Genomic DNA, 21757 nt, shown 5'->3' on the forward strand with positions numbered 1-21757 from the left:
CGCAGGCACTGCCCGGGCTCGGGTCATCACGGGACTTGTAGTAAGAGGCCTGCCCTAAGGGTAATTGATGGCGGTAAGGGAACTACAAATCCCTGGATGCATCAGAAAAGAGGCGAGGACCGGCGGCTCTCTCTTTAGCAACCGGACCCAGCGGGGTCACCTTTGCCCTAAAGCTGGAACGGTCTCCTGGACTGGCGTCAGCCTCTTCCTTTAAGCATTTTGGGAGTTGTAGTTTATTCTTGTTATGACTAGTAACTAATCTTAGCTCCCTAATTATCTCATCAATCCCTTGGAGTGGAAAAGGGGCGGTAATTATGCCTATTTTCTGGAGGGGAGAACTAAACATTAAGTACCTAAACGACTGGAATCTATGTCCTAGTTCTAATTCTAGAGTGTTATTAACGTGTATTAATCACAGTAAATGTGAATGTGCATGGGGAGGAGGAGCATACATACACAGTATTACATGTTTTACATAAATACTGTCAGCATGGACACTTATTTTAGGCCCAGAAAAGACCTTGAAAATGATGCATTCGGAAGTAGTGAAAAGAGCTTAAGCTTTGAATTTAAATTGAATTCACAGCCGTAGACAAATCACTTGACTTCTCTGAGCCACTTTTCTTACGTGTAAGTGAGAATAATATCTCACAGGGTAGTCGTGTGGATCAAATGAAATAATACATGCAAGGATGCCTAGTACTATCTTTGGCATATATTGGATCCCAATAAATGATTTCTCTTACCTCTCCCTCCTCCTCTTCTACTCTTTTCATATATCTTAAATTCCTACAAGACAAATGTGTTGTCTTCCATGATTTTTATTAAATTTCTTTTCTTCGGAGATAGTCTCAGTCTCACTCAGGCTGAGTGCAATGGCACATCATGGCTCACTGCATACTCAACCTCCTGAGCTCAAGCAATCCTCCCACCTCAGCCTCCCGAGTAGCTAGGACTACAGGTGTCCACCCCCACACCCATTATTTTTTAATTTTTTTTTTTGTAGAGTCAGGGTCTCGCCATGCTGCCCACGCTGGTCTGGAACTCCTGGACACAAGCAATCCTCCTGCCTCAACCTCTCAAAGTGGTGGGATTACAGCCCTAAGCCACTGTACCTGGCCCATGATATTTTTTTTCAAAGCTAGAGAAAGATACTATCAAGCATACTAAATTCCTAAAGTAGCTAATAGGACATTTTTATATTCACCAAGACTGGGTTATAAAACATATATCTGTCTGATTGTTTTGTTTAAGACAGGTTCTTACTCTATTACCCAGGGTGAGGGGCAGTGGCATGCTCATGGATCACTGCAGCCTCAACCTCATAGGCTCAAGCCATCCTCCCACCTCAGCCCCAAGTAACTGGGACTGCAGGCCTGCGCCACTACACCTGGCTAACTTTTGTTTTTTTTTATAGAGACAGTTTCGCCATGTTGCCCAGGATAGTCTTGAGCTCCTGGGCTCAAGAGATCTACCCACCTCAGTCTCCCAAAGTGTTGGGATTATAGGCATGAGCCACTGCATCCAGCCAGTCGGACTGATTTAATAACTATAACCTCCAGTGCACTAGCCCTGAACATAATATAATTAAATGTGTTCCCAAAATGAAAGAGTACCTATACAATTATTATTTAAACTTTTCTATATGTTTAAAATTTTTCATTAAAAAATGTTTCAAAATGATTGGGGTATTGTAAAGGGGAACTTTATATTATATTCTGCCATGTGAAAGTTTGCCTGTTCCTTAATTTCCCCAGTTTCCCCTGAAATGAAGTGTAAATCACACATTAAGGAAACAATTAATTATTAAATTGAAAGCCTTAAATGAAAAGTGACATATAAATGTAAAAATTATTATGTTTAATAATACTGTGTTGGCTGGGTGCGGTAGCTCACGCCTGTAATCCCAGCACTTTGGGAGGCCATGATGGGTGGATCATGATGTCAGGAGATCAAGACCATCCTGGCCAACACAGTGAAAATCCATCTCTACTAAAATATGAAAAAACAAAATTAGCTGGGCATGGCGGCAAACGCTTGTAGTCCCAACTACTCGGGAGGCTGAGGCAGGGAAATCGCTTGAACCTGGGAAGCGGAGGTTGCAGTGAGACGAGATCGTGCCACTGCACTCCAGCCTGGCGACAGAGCAAGACTCCGTATCAATAAAATAATAATAATAATAATACTGTGTCTACTTGCTATATGATTTAGTTGGGTATTCTTAAATACATTATAAATACTAATTAAGCCTCATGTCACATCTGTGTGATATGAATAACAATGTACAAAAAGATAATTAAGGTATAATAATGTATACATTATATAACCTCATTTTCCTTACCACATGCATTTATTTATGGTCACCATAGAACTTGTCATGTCTCATCATTTACTGCTATTAAAAATTTTTGGCCAGACGTGGTGGCTTATGCCTGTAATCCCAGCACTTTAGGAGGCCAAAGTGGGCAGATCACTTGAGGTCAGGAGTTTGAGACCAGCCTGGCCAACATGGTGAAACCCCACCTCTACCAAAAATACAAAAATTAGCTAGGCATAGTGATGGGTGCCTGTAATCTCAACTACGGGGGAGGCTGAAGCAGGACAATTGCTTGAGCCCAGGAGGCGGAGATTGCAATGAGCCAAGATCATGCCACTGCATTTCAGCCTGGGTGACACAGCAAGACTCTGTCTAAAAAAAAAAAAAAAAAAAAAAAAAAATTTAATAATAATAATAATATATTTATATATATAAAATTCATGAGAGTTACTTTGTAACATGTTTCAATGCGACCTCCTCTTATTCCAATTCAGCCTCTTGCTGATAATTAGTACTGCCCACAAGCTCCCAAATAGAACTCTCCCTAAAGAATGAAAGAAAAATTGGTATTAAATCAAATAGGTAAGAATACTCATAGGTCATTTCAATATTATGTTTCTAGTATATGATAGCTGCTCAATTTATATATATATTATATATATTTTATAAATATATATAATATATATTTATAATATATATATTTATTAATACATATTATATATATTTATAAACATATATAAATATAAATATATATATAAATATATAATATATAAAATTATATATTATATATTTTATAAAAAATACATATTATATATATTATATAACATATATATTATATATTATATATATTTTATTAAAAATACATATATATATTATAAAATATATATAATATATAATATATATTATATATATTATTATATATTATATATATTTTATAATATATATTTTATATATATATATAATCCTTATTAGAGGACCAGTATGCCAGTAAAACATAGTTATATATAATATAGTTTTACTGGCATACTGATATTCTAATAAGGATTTTTAAACTGGAGTAAATTTTTCAAGGATCAATAATTTTTTTTTTTGGCTGCATTCTTTTCATATTCAGAATTAGGGAGCAAAAAATACCTAGTTCCAATTCTTTAAATAAGCTAAAATTGACCCACTCCAAGTTAAATCCTTACTTTCCCAAGAGATATGAGCTTAAATTTCATTCTTTCTTTTTTGGAGACAGAGTCATCCAGGCTAGAGCACAATAGTGCCAACATAACTCACTGCAGGCTCAAACTCTTAGGCTCAAGCAATCCTCCTCCCTCTACCTCCTGAGTAGCTGGGACTATAGGCACATGCCACCATGCAGGCTAAAATTATTTTATTTTTATTACTATTTTTTTTAAGTAGATACGGGTCTTGCTATTTTGCCCAGGCTGGTCTTGAACTCCTGGCCTCAAGCAGTCCTCTTGCCTCAGCCTCCAAAGTACTGAGATTTTAGGTGTGAGCCACCATGCCCAGCATGAGCTTAAATTTCAGCAAGAATTTAGTCTGGAAATAAAGAATTTCTGGGAAGCCAGAAGTACTTTCTTACTATACCTATTTTATTTGCTTCTTTCCTTTTTTTTCCTGTGGGAATAAGAGTGTAATACCTTCTTTGGAGATTTCACAGAAAAGTGTAAATAGCTAAATTCTTTGGATAGTTTAAGTGCATACCTACTTGGAGAGAGAGAAATACACCTTCTGGCTATATGATTATTGCAAGTAGTAATAATTTTTTTTTTTTAAGACTGAGTTTCGCTTGTTACCCAGGCTGGAGTGCAATGGCATGATCTTGGCTCAGCACAACCTCCACCTCCTGGGTTCAAGCAATTCTCCTGCCTCAACCTCCTGAGTAGCTGGGACGACAGGTGCGCGCCACCATGCCCAGCTAATTTTTGTATTTTTAGTAGAGATGGGGCTTCACCATGTTGACCAGGATGGTCTCGATCTCTTAACCTCATGGTCCACCCACCTCGGCCTCCCAAAGTGCTGGGATTACAGGCGTGAGCCACCGTGCCGGGCCCGAAAGTAGTAATAATTATTATAATCTAATTAATTTTACAGGCTCAGCCAAAACAAATGCCATGAAGACATTCATCTACCTATAATGACTTGAAATGTTTTTTCAAATCAAAATCATATTTTTTCTAAAACATCCTTCCCAACTGGGGCTTTCTGAGAATAACTTACATAATCAGCTCATGAAACAAGTATGGTAATTTAAATTTCCTAAATAAATACTCTATTCTTTCATTATAGTGGGTCAATTTTAGCTTATTATTCTTTTATTATTTATATTTGAGACAGGGTCTCACTCTGGATTTGCAGTGGCACAATCACAGCTCACTGCAACCTCGACCTCCTGGGCTCAAGCTATCATCTCACCTCAGCTTCCCAAGTACCTGAGACTATAGGCATGCACCACCATGCCTGAGCAATTTTTGTATTTTTTGGTAGAGATGGGTTTTTGCCATGTTATTCAAGCTGGTCTCAAACTTGTGGACTCAAGCAATCTGCCCCCTGAGGCCTCCCCAAATGCTGGGATTACAGGCATGACCCAGTGCACCTGGCTATAAGCATACTATTTTTTTTTTTTTGAGTCTCACTCTGTCACCTGGGCTGGAGTGCAGTGATGCGATCTCACCTCACTGCAACCTCTGCTGCCCAGGTTCAAGCAATTCTCCTGCCTCAGCCTCCTGAGTAGCTGAGATTACAGGCACCTGTCACCATGCCCAGCTAATTTTTGTATTTTTAGTAGAGATGGGGTTTCACCATCTTGGTCAGGCTGGTCTTGAATTCCTGACCTCATGATCCACCTGCCTTAGCCTCCCAAAATGCTGGGATTACAGGCATGAGCTACTGCACCCGACTAAGTATGCTATTCTAAAGAAAATATAAGCCTGGCCAACATGGTGAAATCCCGTCTCTACTATATATGCAAAAATTAGCCGAGCACGGTGTAAGGTGCATGTAGTCCCAGCTACCAGGGAGGCTGAGACAGGAGAAGCACTTGAACCTGGGAGGTGGTGGTTGCAGTGAGCCGAGGTCGCATCACTACACTCCAGCCTGGGGGACAGAGTGAGAGCCTGTCTCAAAAAAATAAAAAATAAAAAAATAAAAATAAAGGAAATATTTTTTCATATACTAGTAAGTAAATCCTGACAAATAATACTGTGAACAAATAAAATACAATTTTTATACTTTTATAAGTACTAAGTAAGCCTGCAATGATGTGTTGTTAAAGTGAAGAAACCTTTATAAAATAATAATTTTCATATCTCCTCTACACTTAAAGCAATTATAACATTACAATGCTCCATTTTAAAAAGCAATGACACCTGTAAAAAGTTTATGAAACTCTTTTAGCCTGGCCTGTATTCCAACCAGTTAACATACCCCCCTCTGGTGGACAAATGGAAATTGTACACTAAGTGTATGGGGTTCTTGGTTTTTTTCTCTCCCTTCCTTTTCTTCTTCCCTCTCTGCCTCCTTTTCTTCCTTCTACCCTTTTTCTTTCCTCTTGTTGCCAAAATTATAGGGACTTACTTGTTTTATCAAAGCATCTCTCTTTTCCACCAGACTCAATACAGTTCTTGCTTTTCCTAAGAGACATTGTTAACACCTAGTTCTCAAAGAACCACCAAAGGAATTAATCAATTTCAGTTCTGAAGACAGAACTGTAATTGAGATACAATTACAGCAGGGGCCAGAAGAAAATAAAGACAGGTTTGGAAAGGACTAAAACAGAACACATCGGTAGTAAAATAAGGAGCAACTCAATTGTGACAGAAAACACTTCATTAAATGCTGAGTAAATGCTAACAATAAATGCAAAACCCCAACAGCAAACTGGAAATTAGACTGGACAAGAACGGGATTCCTTGTTTGTTTTACAACTTCATAATAATTAATAAACTACTTTAGTTGGCTTATTCCTACAACTAAGGTGAGCAACCCCAGGGAAGCATCACAGAGTCCTAGTGAACATGTGGGTCTCGAGGGAAAGCACACCACACAATGGTCATAGGGAGCCAGTTGCCACTTAACACCAATTTTGACTACATGTAGACATCACTAAGTGGCCAAAATTATACTGGTTTACAAGTTTAGAAAGAGACTGATTACTCCATTACCAATAATAGTAATAAATAGTATAATAGTAGTAACAGTAATAAGTTACTATTATTGCCCCCTTTGTTCCAAAGCTACACAATAAGCTGAGAGCAGTCAGATGAGGGTTGGCTTTTTGCTTGTTTTTCCACCCACAGCATTCCCAAAGGCTAGTCAAGTTCCAGCTAGTCCTTTAGATTGTCAGGTCTGCGCCATCCTTTAGCGCTCATTGGCCTCTGGCAGAGGCAGCTCTGAGAAGTTAAGGTTGGCTTAACTATAAAAAGGTTCTTCCTTGTTCAGAAAGTATACCATGCATTTAGAGTTGGAAGACGGTTTAAAAGCCATCTATCTATTCAAACTGCTACCCAGTGCAAGGATCCTTTCTGCACTATCCCTAACAAGTGATGATCTAACTGCCACTTGAACATTTCCAGTGATGAAGGAATTCACTACCCCTTACGTTTACCTATTGGTTCCTCAGAGTTCTAATTGATAGAATGCTTTATTGAGCTAAGTTCTGCGTCTCTTATTCTTTCATCCGTTGTCCTTAAATGTGTCCTCTGAAGTAGTAAAATCTCCCATATGAAAAATATTTAAAATAAAGGAAGACAGCTACCACGTATTCTCTTCTCCAGATTAAATATTTCTGGTTCCTTTCATTGTTTTTCCTAAGACACGATTTCCAGCTCCTTCCTTGGTCTGACAGAGCCGACTTTGTAACCGAACTTGGACCGCCTGATGACGTCTCAGGGTTGAACCTCAGGGTGTAGGAAGCTGAGTGGCGTCGCCCGGCCCGCGTTCTCGTTTGAATGCGTGGGTATTCAGGGGGCTGGCCAATAGAGAGAAGCGCTGGCTGCGCTTCTTTCCCGGGGGATTACTGTGGGCCAATCACAATCCTCTCAGGCAAGGGGCGGAGCCACGCAAACCGTCCGAGTGGCGCAGGCGCTGGTAGCCAGTTGGTCTGCTCGTTGCTGCTTTGTGAGCGGTGTCCGCTAAGGTAAGCAAGTAGAGTGTTCCGCCTCCCCATCTGTAAGAACGTACCCCGGAGGAGGTCACTGAGTCTTGGGGGGAAGGAGTCCTGTTTCCGCCTCCTCTGAAAGCAGAGCCTCACAAAAGCCACTGTTGAGCGGAGGGTCTCCCCGTATCTTTGCAGGAAATCTTGGTTAGATTTCCCCTGAGCCTTCCCCCTGCCGCCGGAAGGGACATAACAGCCCACTACTCGCCGCGGGATGTGCACTGGCTGTTTTGCCTTCTTCAACATCTGGTCCAAACTCTCGTTTCGGTCATTAATTATCCAAATGTGCTACAGACTTGATACAAAAAAGGACTAGGGACTTGCCCTCAAGGAATTCACCCTAAGGGGAAGAAACTGTCAGGGGAATCAGAACACGATGCAAATTGATGTGGACGCGGAGAGGGTGACACTGGAAAGGTGTGGGGTGGGGATGCATTACTAGGGAAGGAGTTGTTATTTAATATGTACCTATCTATAGGTGTGAAAGAGTAAGACTTTTATGGGCAGCAGGAATAGGGCAGTATGGCTGAAGCATGAGTTTGTGGAGAGTAGATTCTAGATATAAGGCGGGATGTAAGGGTTAGATTGTAAAGAACCTTTATACCCAGAAAAATAGGCAGTTATTCGTTTGGCATTTGAGCCAAAGAATGGCATATGCCAATTTTGGTTAATATAGTGAGACTGGAGTCTGGTTGCTCCCTTGGGAGAAATTGTCTTGTTTGTTCTAATCCCTTTACCATGGCTTTGCACTGTTCTCATTTTATGTAAAGGTACGCTTTATACTTTATACTGGGTATCCGTAATGGATGGTTCCAGGACATCCTGCGGATACCATATCCATCAAAGGTCAAGTCCCAGTTATAAAATGGTGTAGTTTTTGCATATAACCTATGAATGTCCTCCTATATACTTTATATTTAAACTATGCACGTCCTCCCCATATAGTTTATATTTAAGAGATTTAAGAGCCTTTGTTGCTCAGGCTGGTCTTCATTTATTTATTTATTTATTTATTTATTTTGAGGCAGAGTCTTGCTCTGCCACCCAGGCTGGAGTGCACTGGCATGATCTTGGCTCACTGCAACCTCTGCCTCCCGGGTTGAAGCAGTTCTCCTGCCTCAGCTTCCTGAGTAGCTGGGATTACAGGCGTGCACCACCATGCCTGGCTAATTTTTGTATTTTTAGTAGAGACAGGGTTTCCCCATGTTGGCCAGGCTGGTCTTGAACTCCTGACCTCAAGTGATCCACCCACCTCAGCCTCTCAAAGTGCTGGGATTACAGGCATGAGCCAACTTGCTGGCCAGTTTTGTTTTCTTTTGTTTTTGAGACAATCTTGCTCTGTCGTCCAGGCTGGAGTTCAGTGGCATGATCTCAGCTCACTGCAACCACCTCCTGGGTTCAAGCCTTTCTCCTGCCTCAACCTCTTGATTAGCTGGGATTACAGACCTCTGCTACAGCACCAAAAAAAAAAAAAAAAAAAACAACAACCCTAAACTTATAAACGACAAGGATCTCACAAAAAACTATAGCCTGGGCGACAGTGTGAGACTCCGTCTAGATGTTGGCTCACTGCAACCTCCTCCTCCTGGTTCAAGCAATCTTATCTTATTGAATTTCTACCCTTTTCCCAATTTGATTTAGATGATCTGTGAGTCTCAAAGAAGTAGAGAGACAGGTGATTGTTTGTGGGATAAAATTTAGGTCCACATTAACCACAATTTTGGAAGGTGTAAATAGGATAATTGTTGTATTTTTAGTAGTGAGGGGATTTCCCCATGTCTGCCAGGCTGGTCTTGAACTCCTGACCTCAAGTGATCCATCCACCTCAGCCTCCCAAAGTGCTGAAATTACAGGCAAGAGCCACTGCACCAGGCCTCACAGGCTGTTCTTGAACCCCTGCATGTCTTCCCATATACTTTATTTATTTTAGAGATGGGGGTCTCCTTTGTTGCACAGGCTGGTCTTGAACCCTGGCCTTAAGTGATCCTTCTGCCTTGGTCTCCCAAAGTGCTGCAGTTACAGGTGTGAGCCACCATGCCGAGCCCTGCCCCATATACTTTGGATCATTTCTTAATTACTTATAATACCTAATAAAATGCTCAGTAAATAATTGTTACACTGTATTGTTTAGGGAATAATGACAAGAAAAAATGTACAGTACCTGTTCGGATGAAATTTTTTAAATTTTTTTTTTCTTTGAGACAGTCTTACTCTATTACCCAGGCTGGAATGCAGTGGCACAATCTCAAAGTACAAAACACTTCTAGCAAAAAATCTTTATTTTTAAGCAAAAAGTTTTTTTTTCTCATTTTCTATTTTTGTCATAAATTTTTATTCTTTCCAGTGGAACCAAAACTTGAACTTCCTTTTGGTTGATACATGCCCAGCAAGACTGATCAAAGAAAAGATGGCACAGATAAATAGTGTTAGAAATGAAAATGGAAACAAAACCATAGATAGCTACAGAGATTAAAAAGATAAAACATTATACAAATAAATTTAAAGTTGCATGAAATAGATAAATTTGTGGGAAAATTTAACTTGCCAAAATTGATGCAAGAAGAAATAAAGAACTTGAATAACATTTAAATAAATTGGATTTGTAGTTTAAAATTTCCTTAAAATGAAAACACCAAGATAGAGTTCTTCCAGGCAACCTAGTAACAAATTATCTCTTGGACTAATCCACAGTGTGTCAAAAAAAGGAGGCAGCATTCCCTAACTCATTGTAGGAGGCTAGCATAACCTTAATACCTAATAAAGACAAAATTAGAAAGGACAGTTATAGGCCAATCTTATTGATTAGCATAGTGTTGAAAGCTTTCCCTTTAAGGTTAGAAATCTGACAATACCAACTATCAGTTTTTCTTTGTTTCTTTCTATTTGTTGTTGTTGTTGTTGTTGAGACAGGGTCTCATTCTGCCACCCAGGCTGGAGTACAGCACAGTGGCACAATCATGGCTCACCGCAGCCTCCATCTCCCCGGGCTCAGGTCATCCTCCCACCTCAGCCTCCTGAGCAGAGGTTCATGCCACCATACTTGGCCCAGCTATCAGCCTTTCAGGCTGATGCCACCATACCTGGCCCAGCTATCAGCTTTTCTATTCAACATTGTACTGGAAGTTACTGCCATAAGAGAAGGCAGGAAAAGGACTAGAAGGGAAGAGATAAACTGATTATATGAGGATTATATGATTGGCAGTGTAGAATTATCATTCCCGGACAGCTCCCCACCCCACATAGATTCATCATTAGCATTATTAAGGCTTTGGTTAAAAATCAATTTGATTTCTATGTCCCTGTAAGAAATGGGTGGATAATAGTGCTTTTGAAAATATAGCAAAAATATAAAGTACTTAGAAATCAATCAAACAAAAATTAGGTAAAGCTTTGTAGAGAAAATTACAAAATCTTTGGAAAGCATCAAAAAAGACTGAAACAGCATGTTCATAGATCTTAGAATTCAATATCATAAAGCTATCAATTCACTCCAATTTGGTCTATAGTATCAATAAAATTATAATCCAAATCACAGAACCCTGTTATGATTTGGATTATAATTTCATATATACATATTTATGTATGTATTTATGGACTTATGAACTGATTCTCAAATCTATATGGAAGAGCAAAGAGCCAAGAATAATCAAGTCATTCCTGAAGAAAAAGACCAGGTGGATAAGCTATAGTAAAACATCACATTGTACACGTTAAATATATACAATTTGTCTCAGGGAGGATCCATACTCAGAAAAAAAAAAAACATATATATATATATACATATATATATACACACACACACACACAGAATTTGTATTTGCCAGTTATACCTCAGTAAAGCTGAGAAACAATTTAAATAAATAATAAAAAATGAATAAGCCATGGTAATTGAAATAGTGGAGTATTGTCTCAGAAATAATCCAGTTGATCAATGGAACAAATTCAAGAGTTCCAAAACAAATCCACATATACTTAAATTTAATTTATAGTAATATCAGCAGGGACTTATTCAGTAAATGGCGTTAGAATGATTGGCTGTTCATATGGGGGAAAACTTTAAATTGGACCCCTACCTCACTCACTGTATATAAAATTCAATTCCTAGTGGATTAAAGGTTTAAATTTGAAAAGCAAAATTATAAAATATTTGAAGACTATGTAAAAATATCTCTACATTTGAAGATAAGGAAAAATTTCATACACAAAGTATAAATGTAAAGAAAAAAAAATTTTTTTTTTTTTTTGGAGACAGAATTTTACTCTTGTTGCCCAGGCTGGAGTGCAATGGCATGATCTTGGCTTACCGCAACCTCCACCTCCTAGGTTCTAGCTATTCTTCTGCCTCAGCCTCTCAAGTAGCTGGGATTACGGGTGTGCACTACCACACCGGCTAATTTTGTATTTTTAGTAGAGACGGGGTTTCTTCCATGTTGGTCAGGCTGGTCTCGAACTCCCGATCTCAGGTGATCCGCCCACCTCAGCCTCCCAAAGTGCTGGGATTACAGGTGTGAGCGGCTGCACCCGGCCAGGAAAAGATTTTAAGATTGATCACATTAAGAGTACGTGTTCATTGAAAGACACCATGGACAACATGGAAAGATAAGCGCAAACTGGGGATATTTGTAACACATATTGAAGAATTGGTGTCCTTTGCTTGGTTAGTAGAGGGAGAACTAGAGCTGAAAAGAGTGTTGGGTGAATATGTATGTGGGCGTTGGTTTTAGGTGAGAGAGATTTTGAGCATATTTGCATATTGAGGGTGAGAAAGATGGAATAATTGATGGACTGGTATCCCTAAAGATTGGGAGGATGTAGAATCCATAATGGAGAGAACCTCAGACATTTAACATTTGCTTGTATCTCAGAATGTGACTCTCTACCACTCTTGCTCTCACAAAGCATATGTAGACTTCCTCACAACAGCTAATATTTGTCAAGTCCCTTACCGGGAGGCATGCTAAGGCTACAGCAGTAAGCAAAATCAGACCCAGGCATGGCCACATGAGTTTACAATTTATCAGTGGAAACACCCACTATTTAAAACCTTTAGTGTTTTTATTTTTTGTAGAACGTTTTACAATTTTAATTCTTTATATAAAAAATATATTTGCTTGAGTAGATAAACATTCACAAGAAGGGAATAGAAAAAACTCAGATTCCCTTGTCAGAATAGAGATAATAAGAAGAATGTTGGCTGGGCGTGGTGGCACATGCCTGTACTTCCAGCTACATGGGAGGCTGAGATGGGAGGATTGCTTGAGCCCAGCAGGTGAGCTGAGATTGTACCACTGCACTCCAGCCTGGGTGACAGAGCAAGACCCTATGCCGGGTGCATTGGCTTACGCCTCTAATCCCAGCACTTCAGGAGGCCAAGGCAGGCAGATGACTCACCTGAAGTCAGGTGTCTGAGACTAGCCTGGCCAACATGGCAAAACCTTGTCTCTACTAAAAATAAAAAAATTAACTGGGCGTGCTGGTGTACACCTGTAATTCTGGCTACTCTGGAGGCTGAGGCATGAGAATTTCTCAAACTCTGAAGGTGGAGGTTGCAGTGAGCTGAGATGGCGCCACTGCCCTTCAGCCTGGGTGACAGAGTGAAACTGTTTGTTTAAAAAAAAAAAGAGGGATCTGTCCCCCACCGTCACTACTTTGAAGCTGTTTGCTGAAAACTTCATAGTCATTATTGCTGATGATTTCATGGTTGCCTCTGTTCTCCTCCAGTGCATCCCAGCTAGCTCTTAGTGTGGAGCAGTGACCTGTGTGTGGTTCCTTCTACTTGGGGATTATGCAGAGAGCTTCCCGTCTGAAGAGAGAGCTGCACATGCTGGCCACAGAACCACCCCCAGGCATCACATGTTGGCAAGATAAAGACCAAATGGATGATCTGCGAGCTCGTAGGTATCAAATTATGTATATGATGAAAGTCATGACCCTGTTGAAGATTGTGCTGAAATCAAATATTTTGTATATTCTAAAGTAAGGAGCAGTTATAAGGTTAGAGTGCCCTACCATCTTTCTACCCAAATGTGTTCACATTTATAAAAGGTTTGCTTCACATTTCTTGCTTCTTTGACTTTTTATTATACCTTTGGCTGATTTATAGCCAAGATTTAAAGCAGTGAAGCAGTGTTTAGATCAAAGATAACCATCTCAAATATCTGTGAGGCCAGATGGGAAACATACATGATTAGAATATTGCAGTCCAAACAAAACAAATCTGTAGGTTGTATTTGGTCTTGTGGCGAGCATTTTGCAGCTTCTGCTTTAGATTTTGTATATGTCCTTTGTTTGACACCATTAACTTTTTGAGTATATTAGCATTGTGGCATGTTGCATGAGGACTTGTTAAAGTCTTGAATTATTGTCCTAGGCCTAGTTTCTCTGTTAGGACCATAGACCTCATTAGCTCCATATGGTGGTAATTTGAATGATCCGATTGCCTGTTAACTTTTTCTTCCTTTCTTTTTTCTTTTAAGAAATATTAGGTGGAGCCAACACACCTTATGAGAAAGGTGTTTTTAAACTAGAAGTTACCATTCCTGAGAGGTTTGTATGAATCAGCTTGTCAACCTAGATGGTAAAGTACATTTATTGGAAAACAGAGCAATGTAGTAGATGGAGCATTAAACGTAGGGGTTAAAGGACTAGGTTTTAATCCTGGCCTTATCATGACTTAATGTGACCTTGACCAAGTTATTTTATCTCTCTGGAGTTCAGCTTCTTTCTCGAGAATAATGGGCCAGATCCCATCAAAGGCCCCCTCACTTTTTAAATTGTGGTAAAATATACATAACATACAGTTGACCATTCTTAAGTGTATAGTTCAGTGGTATTAAATACATTCACATTGTTGTGCAACCATCACCAACATCTATCTCCAGAACTTTTCATCCTCCTAAACTGAAACTTCATAGCCATTAAACTATAACTCCCCATTTTTCCCTGCTCTCAGCCCCTGGCAACCACTATTGTGCTTTCTTAATATTAAAGTTGCCCACCCCCCGGCTTTTTTTTAACATTTAGGTTCAGGGCTACATGTGTAAATTTTTGTTTTGTTTTGTTTTTTACACTCCCCACCCCCTGCTGAAAGTTTTTTATATAGGTAAACTCGTCATTGGGATTTGTTGTACAGATTATATCGTCACCCAGGTACTAAACCTAGTATCCAATAGTTTTGCTCTTCTCCCTCCTCCCACCCTCCACTCTCAGGTAGGCCCCAGTGTCTGTTGTTCCCCTCTTTGCGTCCATGTGTTCTCATCATTTAGCTCCCACTTATAAATGAAAGCATGTGGTATTTGGCTTTCTGATCCTGCAAAGGCCATGATCTCATTCTTTTTTATTGTTAAGGCCTCTTTTAATTCAAGTCTCCTTTAAGGCTCTTATCAGGTAAGTTATAGTTATAGATTTGTACAGAATAGGGAAGAGAAGAAATGAATATCTAACAGTTGAAGCATAGACACGTAATCACTAGGTCAGATCATGGCCATACTTGTTCAGGTCTTGAGAGAATAGCTTCATAATCATGTGGTGCATCAGTTTTTAAAATAGACTGGAAACTTTGCAAGGTCTGTGTCTCACTAAAGATACATAATAACTAAGTGAAATATGTAAACTTTAATTGAGTCCTATTTTGAAAAACCCAGCTATAAAATTTTTTTTTTTTTAAATTGGGGAGAACAATTAAAATCTGAAGAATAAGTGATATTAGGGAATTAGTTCTTAAATTTTTCATAGGTGTAGTAGTATTGTAGTTATATAGGAGAATGTTCTCATTCTTAGAAGATATGCTCAAGAATTTAGACGGTGAAGTGGCTTGAATCCAGGTGGTAGATATATGGATGTTTTCAGTACTGTTATTTCAAGATGATTGATTGTAAATTTTCATAATGAAAGTTTAGGAGGAGAGAAAGTTTGTCTCCCAAAGCCTGTCTCCCTGACATTTCTGTAATACCAACATTTTGTGACCAAGAAACTATTTTAAATGTATTTAGAAGCAAAATTATATAATGAAAATTATCTCTTGTCTATTCTTTCATAGGTACCCATTTGAACCTCCTCAGATCCGATTTCTCACTCCAATTTATCATCCAAACATTGATTCTGCTGGAAGGATTTGTCTAGATGTTCTCAAATTGCCACCAAAAGTGAGTTGTGGGCAAACGGTTGACTCTACAGCATTGTTTTCTTCATCTATTAGAGTATCATGTTCTATTATAAAAGCAACTATTTATCTGTTTGTGTGTAGGGTGCTTGGAGACCATCCCTCAACATCGCAACTGTATTGACCTCTATTCAACTGCTCATGTCAGAACCCAACCCTGATGACCCACTCATGGCTGACATAGTAAATATCCCCATTTCCCTCTGCAATACATAGCCTACCTTGTCTCTACCACTAACTCCCCTGTGTGAGGATAGCTGCAGCAGCTCTGACTACTGCAAATCATTTTTTTCTCCATTAACTCTTTTCTTTAATTTTATCTCAGTCCTCAGAATTTAAATATAATAAGCCAGTCTTCCTCAAGAATGCCAGGCAGTGGACAGAGAAGCATGCAAGACAGAAACAAAAGGTATGATGTTTGCTACTATTGTCAGTTAGTTAAGTATATATAGTATATTTATGTATAAAGAATGTTTCTTAGATTTGCCAAATTTGTACTAAACTCTAGAATGACTAGTTGATCTTTTTCTTCTATTGCAACCTTCTAAATAATCATTCAGCAAAATAGCCTAATAGCTCAACCAACCGTAGATATTTCAGAACAGTTATCATATGTTGACAACACTAGAGGGCAGGCAGCATCTGGTTAATTTCTTTTATACTGTGGGTAGCAGGGATAGCGGGGTGGTGTCTCAGATTCCTTTTTTCTAAATTGTCCTTTTAACACTGGGAAGAATCTATATTTGCAGGGACTAGTTGCAGAAATAGGGGGAAACTTGTTTTTCTTATGGGACCATTCATGGAAGAAGTTTGAAGGAAAAACCTCAGGTCAATAGAATTTCCTCATTTAGCAAAATACAAATTACTGGAATATGGAAATTAGCACATCATAGTTCTTGCTGAGTTACACCATCCTTCAGATTGAGTTAAATAGCAGTTGTGTTACTTGTAAAAAGAAATAAAAATTAAAACATACAAAACAATTGAGGAAGATGTTTTTGAGAGAATATCATATGCACAATGCAGTATATAAATCTTGCAACAAAGAAGTACATGGAAATAATATTACAGAGCTTTGTTTTTCTCCATCCTGGCATTTGTGTGAACCTTACTGTATTTCACCCTATCTCTTCCTTTTTAGGCTGATGAGGAGGAGATGCTTAATAATCTACCAGACGCTCATGACTCCAGAGTACACAACTCAACACAGAAAAGAAAGACCAGTCAGCTAGTAGGCATAGAAAAGAAATTTCATACTGATGTTTAGGGGATTTGTCCTGGTCCATCTTAGTTAATATGTTCTTTGCCAAGGTGATCTAAGTTACCTACCTTGAATTTTTTTAAAAATATATTTGTTGACATAATTTTTGTGTAGTTTATTTATCTTGTACATATGTATTTTGAAATCTTTTAAGCCTGGAAAATAAATAGTCATTTAATGTTGAATATGTGTTTATCCTGAATGTGTGCCTGGGAGTAAACTGGCCAGAGAGCTATATAATTGGAATGTTAAAATATTTGGAATTGTTGTCCTTTAGTTTGCTGGCTTACCAGCATCACTAGGGACACTGAATGTTTGACACAGATGTAAAATAGCTGTAGAAACAATTCAATTACCCTTACACTTTCGGGGATTATAGCTTTTCTGAGATCTTAAAATAATGTGGGAAGAAGATAATATTTTTGTAAATTTTTTTTTTGAAGCTTTTACTTTTTGTGATTTACATAGCTGACCAGAATTGCTGTGATAAAACTTTCATTTGTTCAACAAATACTCATTGAACACCTACTGTTTGCCAAGTAGTATGCTAGTGTTTGAGAATGAAATGGTGAGAAAATCAGATGTGAGATTAACCAAATACTCATTCAAATTTAAGTAGGGATTTCCTCTCTCCAGCATCATTTTATGGCAAGACTCCATTCTGGACAATTTGGTACCAAACTTGAATTCCCTACTTATGATTTTACAATACACTTGACTTATCTTTATAATTCTATTTAAGTAACAGAGATAACAGATTTGAGCAGAAATCAGCTGAAGTAGGAAGAGGTCACCCAGGCCAAGTGAAGGCTTTTTGTGGAATGTATTATAGATATTGGACCTTCCTAGGCAGGTGAATAAAGACTGTAATGCCCTTGTCCATATCCCATTGTAGCAGTGATGGTTTTTACCTAGGCTAGGCACCATGCATGTAACATGCATCTCTGAATAGGCAACTTGCATTCATCTGCCTATGAATTACCTTGTACTCTTTACTGAGCAGCAGCCTGCCATACTGCTCATGTGGTGTTTGGACTTGGTCAGAGAACAAGAAGTATGAATTTATATAATCCATTAATGACAGGTCATGGCAAAAGCTAAAAATACAGATTTCTAACCTCTACAGAATTTTTGAACCTAATTTTCAAAATCAGTTACTGGTCTCTTTTTAAAGCCCAGGAATTAATTTTATTCCAAGCTTGTCTTCTATGCTTATGCATACTTAAAGTCAGGTTTGGATTTCCAAACGCCACATGAGCAGTATGGCAGGCTGCTGCTCAGTAAAGAGTACAAGGTAATTCATAGGCAGATGAATGAAAGTTGCCTCTTCAGAGATGCATTTTACATGCATGGTGCCTAGCCTAGGTAAAAACCATCATTGCTACACTGGGATATGGAGGGGCATTATAGTCTGTATTCATCTGCCTAGGCAGGTCCAATATCTATAATATATTCCACAATTAGTATATCATTTAGGATGCTTACAGTTGTAAGTGAAATTTAACTCAGACTGGCAATAATGAAGGAAGTTCATTGCCTTACTAAATAGAAAGTCCAGGGGTAGAGGGAACATCTGGATTGGTGGATTCAAAGGTTCAACAATACCAATATCTTGGTCTCTTTCCTTCTGTCATCCATAGTATCAGCTTTCTCTTAGGCTGTTTGTTCCTGAAGTTTCTTCCCCTCCTAGGGTGACTACCAGCAGCAGTTGGGGCACTTTATTCAGCAGGCCAGGAGGCTCTACTTTCCATGAAGGAAAAGTCCCTGTAGACCACCTTGAAAGCAATCACTGTGGCCAGGGAAATGCCATGTGCTGATTACTCTGGGTTAATAAACGCAGATATGAAGTGAGAGATGGACTTAGGGAGTAGTTGCAGGAAAAGAGTACCTCCTATAGGACAAAACCCCTTACACTTCTATCACCATGTCTGGTCAGCTCTACCAGCTACTTCTCCCTACCCCTACTTATAACACTAGTTCAGCTGCCATCATCTCTCACTTGCAAGTTAGTCATAGCCTTCTTTTTTTTTTTTTTTGAGACGGAGTTTTGCTCTTGTCACCCAGGCTGGAGTGCAATGGCGCGATCTCGGCTCACTGCAACCTCCATCTCCTGTTTTCAGGCAATTCTGCCTCAGCCTCCTGAGTAGCTGGGATTACAGGCACGTGCCACCATGTCCAGCTAATTTTTTGTATTTTTAGTAGAGACGGGGTTTCACCATGTTGACCAGGATGGTCTCGATCTCTTGACCTCGTGATCCACCCGCCTCGGCCTCCCAAAGTGCTGGGATTACAGGCTTGAGCCACCGCGCCCGGCCCAGTCATAGCCTTCTAACTTGTTTCCTTGCCCCCATTCTTGACCTTTGACCCACCATGCTCTTCACAGCAGCGAGAATAACCTTTTGACAATGTAAGTTGGATTTGGTTTCATTCCTCCAAGTGGCTTCATCTTGCAATTAAAAGCCTAGTCTCCTTCCCTGACCCATAAGACCCTGCATGATCTGGCACCTGCTTGCTTTATCTATCCATCCTCATTGCATACCCTCAACCCCTTATGCCTTATACAGACCTGCGTTCAATCTCTTGAACACACCTAGCTCATTCCTACTTCAGGGATTTCACATATGCTATTTCCTCTGCCTCCTACATTCCCCAGGATAGTCCCAGCTTGAATGTAGCTGCCTCAGAAAGTCCTTGTCTATCCCATCTAAAGGAGCCCTAGAGCCTCAGATACTCTCTGGTCCATAGCCTATTGCCCTAATTAATTTTCTTTATAGCATTTGTCCCTACCTGGAAATGTGTTCAGTTTTAAATGTATATATCGTCTCACTGTAAGTGCTGGGGATATAGTGGCTACAAGGAACTTTTCTCTCTAATCACAAGAAACACCAGAGCCAAAAGCTATTAGAAGTCATCCAACCATGTCTTTGCCTGAGGTACAGAGGACTGGGCTAGAGAATAGAAGTGACATGCCCGAGGATTTAAAAGCCCAGCTCCCTACTCCTAGCTCAGGGGAGGATGGGAAAGGGCTAAAAGCATGGACTTAGGTCAAGAAGACCCGGTTTCAGCTCTGGTAGAGCTGCTTAAAAGTTGTGTGACCTTAGCTTTCTATTCAGTCTTTCTATTTTTTTCAGGTTTTGCCTCTGTAAAAGGGATGATGATGATGCTTGAGACTCATGAGGTTGTTGTGAAGATTCAATGAGATGATGCATGTAAAGCATTCAGTACAGGGCCTGGCACAGTGCTGACATTTACCAAGTGCTTAGCAGGGAACTGGGGGATGGAGACAGCCATCCAACCATAGGTGGGTCTTAAGGAGCTGCCCTGCCCACCGCCTACTTGCCAATCTGCTCTGTTCCTAGGATAAGCAAGCTGAGCTGTTTCTCAACCCCAAACCCCTAATTAAAGAGAGATGACATCCATGACTGATCATATAAACATTGCAGATTCCAAGTTCCCCTCTCCTGCTACTCCCAATCCCCCTCTCCACCTCTCCCCAAAAACTAAATAAGAACAGATTTTACCACCCACCTTGTGGGCAGACTCAGCTGAGGCTGGAACTTGGTATTTATCCTTTGGCTGCTGCGGGAATTCAACACATACAAATAAAGCTCCTTTTCCAGCCAAGTGTGTATTTTTCCATCAGCATGTGGCCCCCCTGCCCAGGTTGTCTTGTTTAGGTTAGGACAGCCCGAGGGAGGGAAGGACAAGGAAAGGGTGTGGGGCTGTGATTTCAGAACCTGCTCCCCAGGATGGCTGGCTGCAAGACATCTTACAGTCCTGGACTACACTAGGCTGCCAGCGAAGCCCGGGAGAGGTTGGGGTGATGGACACAGACATGCTACACACAGAAACAACACATTCCACTTTCTCCTAGCTTCTTGGCAAGTCACCCCTGCCTCCTGCCAAGGCCCCCAGAGAGCGTCCATCCCTTTCTCCATCTCTTAGTTTATATCAGGGATGACAGGTTATCCAGAATGTCTCGCTCATTCCACCTGCCCTCCCACCCCACTACAGGGTTTCTCCCCTTCACGTGCCTGTTTTCCTTGCTCACCTTTTCCCCTGATCCCACATCCCCATAGAGTGTGTCCCCTTCCTGACACTGTCTTCCTCCTTTAACTAGGACCCTGAAACTCTGTGCTTCAAAACAGGGTCTGTTCTGACGGTTTCTTCTCTCAAACCTTCCATCACAGGCAACTTTTCTAGGGGGTGAGTTCTTAGTCTCTAGGTTCTCTCTAGGCCTGGGAGATATTGCCGTGCACTAAGCTAAACCCTTAACTTGAATTTTTTTTTTTTTTTTTTTTTTTTTTTGAGATGGAGTCTTGCTCTGTCACCCAGGCTAGAGTGCAATGGCGTGATCTTGGCTCACTGCAACCTCTGCCTCCTGGGTTCAAGCGATTCTTCTGGCTCGCCTCCCCAGTAGCTGGGATTATAGGTGTACGCCACCACGCCTGGCTCATTTTGTATTTTTAGTAGAGATGGGGTTTCACCATGTTGGCCAGGCAGATCTTGAACTGCTGAACTCAGGTGATCCACCTGCCTCTGTCTCCCAAAGTACTGGGATTATAGGTGTGAGCCACTATGCCTGGCCTCATGAAAAATCTTTTGAAATTTTTTCAATAACCTTCAGAGTTTAGATACTATGATTATCCCCATTTTACTGATGATGAAACTGAGATTCAGAGGGGTTAAGTAAAACCTAAGGACAACTGGCTGTTAATGATAAGTGTGGGATTCAAATCCAGGCCTGTATGACTCCAGAATCATACTTGTCAGCTGTATGGATTCTGTTCTAAATTTCTAATTTTTTTTTTTTTTTTTTTTTTTTTTAGGTTATTTGTCTTCTTAATACTGAAT

At 39.9% G+C, this 21757-nt stretch overlaps 1 protein-coding gene across 1 annotated transcript; it reads left to right on the forward strand.

Annotated features, from left to right (window-relative positions):
- The first annotated feature begins 7401 nt into the window (after window positions 1-7401).
- On the forward strand, window positions 7402-17088 carry UBE2T (ubiquitin conjugating enzyme E2 T). Its single transcript, XM_017520112.2, has 7 exons — window positions 7402-7463; window positions 13203-13375; window positions 13958-14027; window positions 15520-15625; window positions 15727-15825; window positions 15968-16051; window positions 16784-17088. Exons 2-7 carry the CDS (start codon window positions 13267-13269, stop codon window positions 16907-16909), a joined length of 594 nt encoding a protein of 197 aa, XP_017375601.1. The 5' UTR covers window positions 7402-7463; window positions 13203-13266; the 3' UTR covers window positions 16910-17088.
- The last annotated feature ends 4669 nt before the right edge of the window (window positions 17089-21757 follow it).

This window comes from Cebus imitator, unplaced genomic scaffold, assembly GCF_001604975.1.
Source record: "Cebus imitator isolate Cc_AM_T3 unplaced genomic scaffold, Cebus_imitator-1.0 Scaffold802, whole genome shotgun sequence".
NCBI lineage: Eukaryota > Metazoa > Chordata > Mammalia > Primates > Cebidae > Cebus > Cebus imitator.